Source organism: Penicillium atrosanguineum (genome assembly GCF_028827265.1).
Source record: "Penicillium atrosanguineum strain IBT 20685 chromosome Unknown utg000005l_segment0_segment0, whole genome shotgun sequence".
Classification (NCBI taxonomy): Eukaryota; Fungi; Ascomycota; class Eurotiomycetes; order Eurotiales; family Aspergillaceae; genus Penicillium; species Penicillium atrosanguineum.
The window spans coordinates 698297-710910 of record NW_026623137.1 but is presented as its reverse complement, the minus strand read 5'-3'; the positions used below and the strand labels follow the sequence as shown (position 1 = coordinate 710910).

General features: G+C 51.5%; 3 protein-coding genes across 3 annotated transcripts; 2 read left to right on the top strand and 1 right to left on the bottom strand.

Moving 5' to 3' along the window:
• Window positions 1-544: 544 nt before the first annotated feature.
• N7443_006510 (uncharacterized protein) lies at window positions 545-2224 on the top strand (the record flags this gene model as incomplete). Its single annotated transcript, XM_056886566.1, has 3 exons — window positions 545-626; window positions 687-1000; window positions 1082-2224. The coding sequence occupies 3 exons, from the start codon at window positions 545-547 to the stop codon at window positions 2222-2224; spliced, it is 1539 nt and encodes a 512-aa protein (XP_056740215.1).
• Window positions 2225-4369: 2145 nt separating this feature from the next.
• N7443_006509 (uncharacterized protein) lies at window positions 4370-7218 on the top strand (the record flags this gene model as incomplete). The annotated part of the gene is made up of 3 exons (XM_056886565.1): window positions 4370-4417; window positions 4488-5898; window positions 5951-7218. 3 exons carry the CDS (start codon window positions 4370-4372, stop codon window positions 7216-7218), a joined length of 2727 nt encoding a protein of 908 aa, XP_056740214.1.
• Window positions 7219-10613: 3395 nt separating this feature from the next.
• Window positions 10614-11648, bottom strand: N7443_006508 (uncharacterized protein; the record flags this gene model as incomplete). Its single annotated transcript, XM_056886564.1, has 1 exon — window positions 10614-11648. One exon carries the CDS (start codon window positions 11646-11648, stop codon window positions 10614-10616), a length of 1035 nt encoding a protein of 344 aa, XP_056740213.1.
• Between the last annotated feature and the right edge of the window lie 966 nt (window positions 11649-12614).

Genomic DNA, 12614 nt, shown 5'->3' with positions numbered 1-12614 from the left:
CCCTTCCCCCGAGCAAAAGCCGGCATTTCTCCCTAGTAAGGCAGTCAATCCCATCCACTCACGGAGACTTGCTCAACATCAGGTAGCCTATGGTATTGTTTTCGCCCCCCTGCCTTGTTGGAGATAACTCGGAAAGGCCCACTTAGACTCCCCTCCCCGGTCCTTGTGGTCCAGTTCGGATAATACCCAAATGCCCTCGCATCCTTTTTACTTAACTCAGTCATTGGTGTGCGCACCTTCCCGTGGCGGTGACATCCCCCCCCGTTTCTTGACTTTCTTCAGCCCCGCGGAGATTACGATGATCCTGGTGTTCGCCTTGCGTTGCGTCTACTGAGTATAATTCCTATCTGCTCTAGCGTCACCCCTCCTATAGCCCTTGGGCAGATCCCGCATCCTCGCCCCTGCGTGATTTTCGCCTGCATGTCTGCGATGATTCTGTCCAAATCCCGAAAGTGTGAACGGAGGAATTTTGGCGATCATCGGGTCGGTATGCTGCTGTAGCGAGTCTCTTACTGCGTCGACCACCACTGTCCTCTGTCGCGATATGTCTGGAAACGAGCGACGGGTGGTGGATTCGACGCTTCCAACCGCAGAGTCTTCAGATTCATCTATGCCGGAGGTTCCGGGTATGTATTTCCGGCCGGCCATCCATCATGTACGATGGTCTCGTGCTAAGTGTATACCAGGTCTCTCAGGCGATGCCTCTCAAAACGCAAAAACGAGAAGGCGAAGGCGTGCGGCCGACTCGGACAATCAAAAGAACCAGATGTTCTACTTTGTCGATTCCAACTCATCGTCGAAGGAGAAGCGCGCCCATGTCATGCGCCACCACGTGCAGGAAAAAAGGAAGCAGCGCAAATTCTCTCATGGCATGATCCACGAACCGCTGAATGATTCTTTATCTTGGTCTGTTAGAAAGGAATCCGATTATGATACAGACAGTGGAAAGGATATATTCTTGATTGGTACACCGGGTCCTTCCACCGACCCGAACACTTCGGTATGGACAAGCACCCAACTTTCACGATCTATATCACAACAAACAACGACAGCAGCCTGAGTCTAACATATTGCTTTCTAGCTCCCAATGCGGTTCTCGAATGTGAACCATCACTCCCAAAAGACAGGCCCCGTGCAAGTAGGCTCCCCCATCACCATACTGGATGCGTCCCGAACGGACCCATTTTCGAGCCTACCAATGGCCCAAAATCCCGAAGATGAGGAATTGGTGGATTATTGGCACACCAAATTAACATATTGGTCTGGACAAAACCCACACATCAAGAATCAAATTTTCCGCACCGCCATGCAGCATCCGCTTTCCTTCCAGGCATGTATTCTGCTCTATTGTGCGCGGTGGAAGGCCCAATTACTTGGCCTCCCCGATGCGCCAGAAGTCCAACAACGTGTTATCGAAGCCCGCAAGCAGATTGCAGATGCTCTTTCGGGTTCTACACAGGTACCACCCGACTATCTGGCCCTGGCTCTGGCGGGTATCGCCCTCTCAGAATGGCGGTTTGGCAATATGCCAGATGCTCAAGCGTATCTTGAACAGGGTGCCCGAATCATGCGACCTCGCACTGGAGCCAATCTGCCGGTAGAGACCATGCTTCATTACGTGCGGTACATCATGCCCCCTATCAGTTCGGTGATTGAAACATCAGACCGCCATTGGCTGGTCATCTTCCTCCGAAGAGCGGACGACCTCATGCAAATGCACAACCAGATCGAATACCTGTGCATGGCTCCACGGAGACGCGACGCCTTTCAGATGGAGAGTCCGTTGTTTCCCTTATTGTCCAGTGGGCCGCGACCCTCGCAGGTGCCACAGGCGTCCCGCAAGTATGTGGTCCGTAATCTTCAGACCCAGGAGGTCAGTCGGACTGCGGCCCTCATTTACATTACTGCAGCACTCTGGGACTTCAGGGACTCGGTCAGTAAGACCAACCGATTTTTAGACTATCTACACTCGACGGTCGAGCACCATCAACTCGGCCGACACCCCGCCTGCGAGACTCTACTCTGGTTGCTGCTAGAACAGGGATGCGATCCCGACTTACAAAACCCGGAGCGATCGTGGTCTACGGGCCAGCTGCTCATGACGCACAGACGGCTACGGCCTGATCTGCAATTCCACTTTAACGAAATTCTGATGGGTTTCTTGCACCTGCATCCGCCGATACGCGGCATTGACGTGTTCGAACAAGAACTTGGGGAGATTTAGTGATAGCTCACACGAATGCAAGAAGCTACGATCTTATTGATCTGCATATCATAACGTAATTCACAAGTCATCCGCCATCACCGGCACCTGCAACCCGCCACCCTTAAAATCCAATATTAAACGCGATAAGTTACAAACCCGTATCTCAAGAACCATCGATTATTCGAACATCGAATTTTGCCTCTGGCTATAGTTTCGCATTTCATTAATATTCATTAATCCCATACATTGACAGGCATTACACTTCTTCACCAAAATTACACTAGTAATGTCGCTGAATATATATATCTCTTATGGGCTAGTTTCCGCGACGATATGATTATTCTAAGAGCCTAGAATATTATACAGTCAGCCTACTATATTCTTGGTGAGATATCAAGTTGTAATTTATTGCAATAACTATGGGGTTTGGAGGGTGGCGGGTTGCTTGTGATGGCGGATTGGATGGCTTGGGTGGGTTCCGTTAAGGTAATCGGCAGTGAATGTAGGTGAGGTAGGCCGTGTCTTGGCAGGACCCGGGTACCGGGGTCGTCAAGTGTAAGCGTCATCGAGACTCCGGGTGGACCAAGGCCATAGGGACTAAGGCCACAGGGGCCAAAAGCCTCGGCTCAAAAGTGATATCAGGCGAAAGAAACAATCTGAGATCGGCTAAGACACAAATAGGGTTGCTGAACGCGACCACCAAGTGGACCTCAGAGCGGAGAACAGTGTTGGTGCGGTGAACCGAGGAGAAGTTCTCCGAAGTCACCCTTCATAGCGACCATGCGCTAACGGTACCTGGAGGTACCTTGCAGCGCGTGCCAGCCGTACCTTGGGACAGTCGAGGAACCGTGTGCTACTGTAGCGGATCGCCGATCGCTGTGAGCGATGACCGCGATAGGAGATTATGATATCATGTACCCTGATCCAGTGATCCGGTTGTCCATTCCTCCTACAATTCCAGCAGCCCTGCAAAAGTCTATTACTTACACTAATTACGCTATTCGCGCTCCACAGTAATTGCAAGTCGCCTAAGATTTGAGGGTTTCATTTCACTAGCAATAACAAAAACTTAAGGGGGGCTGCAGATTCTGATAGTGCCGGCACGGGCCCATGGATACAGACCCCGGCCAAATAGCGCAGCCCACAGCTGAACTAGCATTTTTTTAGCGCTTTCCATCCCGTTCGATCTATTGGATCCAGCACAACAGTGCGCTCCAACTCGGCGATCCCTCTTTTTTTTTTTTTTTCTTCAAGTTGATTTTCCCCGATTGGACTTTCCATGTGATCAGTTGCGCGTTCATCTACTTGGCACGCCATTGAAACGCACCAGCCACACGAAAGCGACTCGTGCGAGGATCTATATTTCCGTTGTTTGTCTTCAATAGTGGCACATACTGTACCTAGCCTGACGTAGGTAGATATCTGAGTTTCGACCGGGCATGTGGAGAAACAGTCACCCCCTGGATTCCGCGAGGGCAATCACTTTTCGTGATGTCCACTCCTTCGCACATAACCCATCGAAAGTTGAGTACAGTATTGTTTTGCCCCCGATGCATCCCTTGCGCGCGTGGAAAACGCCCGATGGAGTCTAGGCCATAGCAGTGTGGCTGGGAATGGGCTGTGGCGGATGCGTTGGCTTGGCCATCGGTTTTCTCCGACGCCCTTACGGTGCGCAGGCAATTCTCCAAACCATGGGTGTTGTCAGAATATACAGGAATTGAGTCGCCCCGTATAGTCATCGACTGATTGTGCCACAAAAGCGGCCGATCGCAAGATGAACCAGCTCCGGCGTAAATCTGGACGGGTCGCTCACTCGCCACCGCAGAATTGAAGTGGGGAAAGAGAGTGACTGGGTGTAACAGGGGTCAGAGGAGAAATCAACTCTAGCTCTAGGACCCCTGCAAACCACAAATTAAAATTGAAACCATCTGAAATTACGTAGCCAGAGATCGCAGATCTGTACTTCCCTGCCCCTCCCCTTCTAAAGCTTAAGCTGGTCCGCCTTTTTTCTTTTTCTTCTTCCCTTTTCATCAACCTGGGGTTTTTTCCACCTGTCGCCCCCCCCCTTTTTCGACATATCCACGTGTGCCAACCCAATACTGAGGTTGAGGTTGAGGTTTATCAAATTGCGATTCTGTAGAGCTTCGCTCAATCCCATTCACCATGGCGGAACACGGCTCTCTCCACCGGTTCTTTGCCCGGGCTGACAGTGTACGTGCATCTCCATGTCCACATCACCACGCGACAATCCTGTCGAGACCGTGCTAACGTGATTTTGTAGGATGTCGGCAACACAAGCAGTTCGCTGTCTGCGTTCCTGTCTACTCTGATTCCCGCCCTGATCGTGGCCGTGGTCATGGTCATCGGTTTCATCATCCTGCGCAAGTCTCAGCGCCGTACGTACATGCCCCGAACCTACATTGGCTATCTGCGCGACTGGCAAAAGACCCCCGACACCCCTACCGGTACTTGGAACTGGATTGTCTCTATGTACAAGCTCCCCGATACCTATGTCCTTCAGCACCACTCCCTGGACGCGTACTTGCTGTTGCGCTTCATCAAGTTGTGCTCGATTCTGCTGTTCGTTGGCTGTTGTATTACCTGGCCCATTTTGTTCCCCGTCAATGCGACTGGCGGTGGTACCGGAGAGCAATTTGATCTTCTGAGTATCTCTAACATTGGCGAGGATGGCTATGCGCGCTTCTTTGCGCATAATTTCGTTGCTTGGATCTTCGTGTCCTTCGTCTTTTGGCTCATCACCCGCGAGCACATCTTCTATATCAACTTGCGCCAGGCTTACTTCTTCTCGCCTGCCTATGCCAACCGTATCTCGTCCCGCACCGTTCTTTTCTCCGCCGTTACCGAGGAGTACCTGAACAAGGACAAGATCCGCGCCATGTTCGGCAAGGAGAAGGTCCAAAATGTCTGGATCGCCAGTGATACTGCTGAGCTCGAGGACAAGGTCAAGGAGCGTGATGGTGCCGCCATGAAGCTCGAGACTGCCGAGACTAAGCTCATTGTCATGGCCAACAAGGCGCGCAACAAGGCCTTGAAGAAGGCTGCCAAGAAGGAGGGCAATGTTGAGGATGCTAACGAGGGCGAGGAGTCCATGGGCGAGTTCGATGACGAGTCTGGCTCCGTTGCTGCCAAGTGGGTTCAGGCCAAGGACCGCCCTACCCACCGTCTGAAGTTCCTTATTGGCAAGAAGGTCGACACTATCAACTGGGCCCGGTCCGAGATTGAGCGTCTCACTCCCGAAATTGAGGAGCTGCAGGCCAAGCACCGCGCTGGCGATTGCAAGCTCGTCTCGTCCGTCTTCGTCGAATTCTACCGACAGGCCGATGCTCAGTCCGCCTACCAGTCTGTCACTCACAACCTGCCTCTGCGCATGACCCCTCGCTACATCGGTCTCGAACCTACTCAGGTCATCTGGGGCAACCTCCGTATCAAGTGGTGGGAACGTATCGTTCGTCACAGTGCTACTCTCGCCTTTGTCTGCGCACTGATCATCTTCTGGGCTATCCCCACTGCCGTGGTTGGTGCCATCTCCAACATTAACCTACTGGAGGACAAGGTCCATTTCCTGCGATTCATCAACCACCTTCCCAAAGTTCTCCTGGGTCTGATCACTGGTCTTCTGCCCACTATCATGATGTCCGTTCTGATTGCGCTTGTGCCTATCATTCTTCGATGTATGTGGACTCGTCCTATCGTGTTATATTTCACATGCTAATATTTCTCTAGTGATGGCCAAGTGGGGTGGTGCTTCCTGCTCTGCTGAGGTTGAGTTGACCATTCAGAACTGGTTCTTCGCTTTTCAGGTCATCCAAGTCTTCCTGGTCGTCACCATTGCCTCTGCCGCCACCAGTGTCGTCACCCAGATCATTGCCAACCCCCAGTCTGCCGCTACCTTGCTCTCCCAGAAGATTCCCAAGGCTGCCAACTTCTACATCTCCTACATTGTCCTGCAGGGTTTGTCTTTCAGCGCTGGTGCTCTCCTGCAGATTGCCGGTCTGATTGTGGGCAAGATTCTGGGCAAGTTCCTGGACAAGACTCCCCGTAAGATGTACAGCCGCTGGTCCAGCCTCGCTGGTCTCGGCTGGGGTACCGTTTACCCTTCTATCACTCTGTTGACTGTCATTGGTATTATTTACTCTTGCATTGCCCCTCTTGTCATGGGCTTCGGTACCGTCGGCATGTACCTCTTCTACTTTGCCTACCGCTACAACTTGCTGTACGTGTCGAATGCCACCATTGACACTCAGGGTAAGGCCTATGTCCGTGCTCTGCAGCACCTCACCGTGGGCTGCTACCTGCTCATGGTTTGCCTGATTGGTCTGTTCGCCATGGGTTCTGGTGCCTCGACCATCGCTGTAGGACCTCTGGTCCTTATGATCATCTTCCTGATCTTCGTCATCCTGTACCATATCTCGATGAACAGCGCCATGGAGCCCCTGATCCACTACCTCCCCAAGAACATGGAGCACGAGGAGGAGTTCCTCCTGGCTGAGGAGCGCCTTAAGCTCTTCGGCGACGAGAAGTCCACAACCGGCACCAGCACCGCCAACAACGGCGTGACCAACATCGACAGTGGTGTGGCCAACATCGACAGTGGCGTCGGCAACGTCGACTCCGCCGAGGCCGAAAAGGGTCTCACCCACACCGCCATGCCCCCTGCGCACTCCAAGCCCAACTTCCTCATGAAGTTCCTGCGCCCGGATATCTACCACGACTATGCCACCCTGCGCCGTCTGGTCCCCAATCCGCTCGACGTCGTCCCCTACACCGAGGAAGCCGAACGTGACGCCTACTGCCACCCGGCAATCCTCTCCCAGGCCCCTCTCCTTTGGATTCCCCGCGATCCCCTCGGCATCTCCCGCCAGGAAGTCGCGCATACTTCGCGCGTGATCCCCATCACCGACGAAGACGCCTTCCTTGACGAGAACGCCAAGATTACCTGGAACGTCGACAAGGGCGAACCCCCTATCTACCAGGAGAAGGTCTACTACTAATCGTTCTTGTTTAATCGCCCATGCTCGATGTCGATGTCCAATATCTTGGAAATACCTGCCTACGGTCTTTAATCTACAGTGATACCCAGCCGACCGGAAAGAAACGACCCGGTTGGCGCTGATCTGGGCCCCAGCTCATTTGTTTGTGTGAAGTGGACGATTTATACTGGCCCTGTTGAGATTCCCTGCTAAATGCGGAGAGATCTCTCGATCTAATCTTCCTTATGAGTCTATTTTCTATTCGTAATACGCGGCTGATGTGATTGCGTCATGTCTGTTGATGGTTGATTCATGTTGTCATGTCTTGATTGACTTGAGAAGTATCCCGTGTTTCATGAAATCGGGTTGCAACCTTAAAGATGTACTATATTTTGAAACTGTCCAAATTAGTAGAACTTTCAGTTCCTTCTCTTATAGTATACGCCATGGTAACACTACCGTCTCGTAGAGCGAGTGGATACAGCTCAGAGGTAGCCAAAATTAGTTACAATTTTCTAGGTCCCCTTAGCCAGAACTCCGGACATCTAAGTCGTTCGTATCGGTAAGGAATGCTTATATGAGGCATGATGGCTCTCCGACATGTCCTGTAAGCCATACGGAACAGACTAACATATTCCAGCAGCCTTCGTCGACGGTCGATGTTCTATGAGCTTTTAAATCGAGTTCAATGGGCTTTGACGTCGTTGAGGGTTTTTTTTTAATACAGATTGAAAGGTTGCTATTTAGGGTGTCCCGATGATGTTCAAACCAAACCAACTCTATCGCTATTCCCTTCGAAGAACAAAAATTGAAATGGGAAAAACAAAAGGTCGTGCCCGGGATCGAACCGGGATCGGCGGAATCAGAATCCGCAGTGATGACCATTACACTACACAACCGTCTTGTTATATTGTCTGGCAATTTTAAAATTCAAAAGGCATAATAGTTCTGAAGATCATAGAATACGACCGACCACTTAAAAGCCCAGTTAGCTATCAAAGCAGCTAGGGATCAACCTTGAATGACCAGACCGATCAAGTTCTTACGGAATTTATTCCCAGACCTCTCAACCTTGGAACCCCGCGATCGACGCCTGTACTGTAAAAACCCCCTCTGACCACCGCTCAGTCTTCTCCCGTGTTCAATAGTTCCAAATTTAGAATGCATGGCATACCAGTAGACACCAAGACCCATCGTATCCATCCGGATCGGGAACGAAGCCACAGGCAAAAGCCCTTAGGGTTGGTGATCGGGATCCATGATCAAGCCTGCAGCCACTCCCATCTGCAACGCGAATGGACGGATACGCAAAGCCACAAACTCAAACCTAGCGATCACATCCATCACCCAGATCCCTCCAGCAATTATCCCCGCGATCATAAACCTGATGCTGAACCAAAGACCCTCTTGCCTAGCTGGGTAGGAGTCTAGAATATGCATCTCCGTGCGATAACCAGTAGAATCGAAATTTCGGCACAATCTCGAGTTAGGAATACAGCCTTGAACCTGTCCCGATTTAGCTGTACCCGCGGAAAGCCACTTCGGTCATGGGACCTCATGGAAGGCTCATTGGTTGCCTTCAGATTAAATGGACAGGGGTGGCTTTCTTTGACAGGAAGGCTAATGTGTGCTGAGGGATTCTGTAATCCCTGAAATTTACGGTCGCGTAACTGGAGTAGATTACACGTTCCTTTGTCGGAGACATACTTCTGTATCAGGTTAGGTGGGGTATTTTATGCAAATACATACATGTACTGTAGGTGTTTTCGCTTCTAGGGACGCGCGTTTCTAGTTTGGCTTGTATTTGCGCCTCTGATCCCTTTAGCTCCATTCTTGTTAGAACCTGTTGGAAATGATCCTATGGTTCTTCTGTAGGATGTGGGAAGTAGCTCCTGGCTTACACGACCGAAAACTCTGCGCTAGACCATGTCATTGACCCCTCTCTTGCATTGTACTTTTGTCAAACGCGGTTGGAAATGGCCTGGAAAGGGATATCGAAATGTGACCCCACTGAGGTGGACCAGTCAAATGGGCAGATAGGTGCCGGCGGGACGGTGTGCGGGGCTGGTTCGGTTCAAATTCTGTGTTTGTATTCTCATGGTTTGGTTGTTTGTTTGTAAATGGATTCGAGTCTACGTTATTTCCTATACACGCAGGTCCCTAGGGCCAACATCAAGATCGAAATAATATATCTATCTGAGCAGACAACGGCAGAAGATACAAATAGTAGTTGTGGGTCTTCTTCAAGCCGGCAAGTCTCTGTGCGTCTGACAGGCGGAAGCGGAAATGAATTCAGCTCCTCAATTAACGCCTTCTCCAACAAAAGTACCATGACCGTGTCCAGACCAGCCCGCGCATAGGCTGCCTCGTGGTAAATACTCGCTCCAGGTTGAATTGATCTCCAGATTGGAAACATGATCTTCATCACTCTTCCTTGCTGCTCTGCCGCTCTATGCGAAGCGATGCATGCTCTGAACTTATGCGGTGTAGTACCCCACACCCTGAAGCCGCGTACCACCCCCCTCGATTGTAACTCTACTGTATACCGTAGTTTCAGAATATATGGGGGTTGCTGGGACTGTGCAGATGTAACGAGGTCTGAACCCCAACTCTTTGATTGAAGATCGCTGCGAAGTAACCATATAGCCCCTCTGGTGTAGAAGGTTGGGTACCCATTGTCTTTAGGCTCGCACGCACAATTGGCCCCCAAGAGCCTGTCACTCCTGTCAGTGCTGTCAAATCTGCACGGCCTAGTGATGGACCCGGTGTCAGACGGCGAATCATCGAGTCTGTCAGCCGAGGGTCGGAACGACACGAAGCGACATGACAACGGTTATGCATTTTTTCACGTCGTGGACACCCGCTAATCTACGATACTGGGACGAGGGAACCAATGAGATGAAACAATGTATATTGTACACTATTATAGGGCGAGGGATTATCGCTTGTACTGCCATAGATGGAGACACATGCAGACTGCATGAAATCTCTACAGTCGAGAGTATACACCGACACAAGACATGTTTCCCAATAACCAAGGTAAAATTTCCAGGAAAAATACTGGACTGGCCAATGAACGGGCCCCCAGTGATAAACGTAGATAATGACTCGGTGGCCAACGCCGTGCGCGCCGGCAATGATGGGCTTGAACAAATGCAGAAACTTGGACAGATGGATATAGATGGTCCAATAGAGACAACAGACATAATGGAAGATTGACAAATGTGTTCAATGATAGTGGTAAAATGGGGTTGCGCAAGCCGCGAGTCGAGGCTTGATCAATGTGCAAGGTCCAAATGGAAACAATGGAATAATGGTACCTTGGGGGAAATTCGAAGGGGCTTAACCGACAGCAATGCTTTTGCTAGAAATTCCTTCAACACGCTAAATTCGCTAAAAGATGACAAGACACCTCCCTACACTCGGATCCGCGATGATCGGAAAGCAGAGAGGTCGATGGACTCGGCCGATATGGACGAGGCATCATCGACTTCAATGGTGCCAGGTGTGTCCGTTGAAGTGTGCTTGTTGGCGAGCGCGGCAATTCTGGCGAGTCGAGCGGCGGTCAGGGTTTGCAGAGGTGTCTCGTTCTCTTTGTCTTCGAGAGGTGCCTGTGCTTGTTCTTGCTTCTTCTCTTCTTCGAGACGTGTCACTTCATTGTCGACCATGTCGATCAGCATCTTGAGCTTCTCTTCCACACCGTCCAGCTCGGTCCCGCAGTCCCCTGATCGGAGGACTTGGTATGCGGCTGTCTCGCAGAGCCCGTGTGCCAGCTCCAACTGCTTGTCCACATAGTCGAACGGCGACTCCTTCTGCATGCTAGCAGCAGTTCCAGTGACACCGACGAGACCACCTGTGGTCCGCGTGCTGCGGACAGAGGACAGTCCTGACAGAGACGACGGCGCGCCTCCGGGTTGGTTATTGGTGCCAATGTTGACGGTCTTATTCAGTAGGCCTGCGCGATAAGCTGGCCGTGGCATCAAAGACATCTTCCCTCGCCGGATATTGTTCCGGGCAATACCGATATCGCGAACTACCTCCTCCAGAGCTTTCTGAGTGTGGCCGTCGTACTCGATGATCACATTGTGTCGAGTGCTGACAAGACCGTAGCGTTCATCGGAGTCGATAGATGATGCTTCATCCGCACTGCGCTTGCGACCAGCTTGCTGGGTTGTTTCTGTAGAATCCTTGACAGTGTTCGACGCCTCAGCGGCTTCCGGGGTTGGGCCCTCGCGCTGGGCAATCGGGACGAGATTATCAGTGCGGATGGAGCATACGGAGCTGTTCTTTCGACGGCGGGGTTTATATGTAGCATGTCGGCGGTAGGCTTCGGAATATTCGATATGTTTGGCGGAGGTGTGAGCGGCGAGCTCGGAGACGCGAGTGACCCATGCGGGGAGGTTGGACTGTAGGTGGGAGAAAGCTCCCAGGGCATCCATCGCCAAGGCCATGGTCTAATCAACTCAGATTAACGGTGCGACAAATTCCGTAAGCCCCCGCAGGCGTTCAAGTCGAAGGGACGTAGAGCGGGCGATTATAGTTGTAGGCCAAGGGTATTCCAAATATTTCGTTGCGTTCGTAGAATCGTGAGGGTATTGAGGTATGAGCGGGGGGAGGCGAGACCGGCAGGTTATAATACCCGCGATATGTTCACCTGAAGAGCAAGTCGCAAGAGACGGTGAAGAGTATGGGGAGGGGGTGGATGGGAAGAGAAAAGACGGGGATGGATCAAGAAAAGAGACGGGATCGCAGCGTTCTGTAATCGTACGGTATGTATCTTTGTCGTCATTTTATGCGGGTGGATGGGTTTCCATACCGTTAGATACGTTCTGAATACGCAGCGACTCGACTTCCCCGAAACAAGGATATCAAGGCCGCCTGCATGACTGCGGCCCTACGGTGTTGTACGACTATCGCAGAAGTAGCAGACTGACAGATTCATTGGACTATGAGCTTGAAGCGTACGGTTTCTAAAGGAGCGGTGTGGACTATGATATGCATCTGGGACATTGACAGTTGACAGTCGGAGTTGCAGGGCAGAAGAGCGCCAGTTTCCACGTTTTAACGACCTGATGATCTACGAAGCACCTAAACACTCAAAACCGTGAATATGAAGTGTGTCCTGAAGATCATTCCTCGTCCCAAGGGGCTTCACATGACGAATCCAAACCGTTGAGCACTTAGGATGAGACAGGGATTGTGTCGCCGCAAAATCCGACATCCATGTCGCGAACAGGAATTGCGACAGGCTAGACAAGGCATCAGGTTGGAGCTAGGATGGAGCATCCACCATCGCGATGGAGGTGCCTTTTCCAAGATGGGCTTGACACGTAACGGTCGGCGTCGGGGACTCGGGGATCACGGGGATCACGGGGACCCCATTGAAATACAGAAAGTCAGGTAATACGGGTGCGACC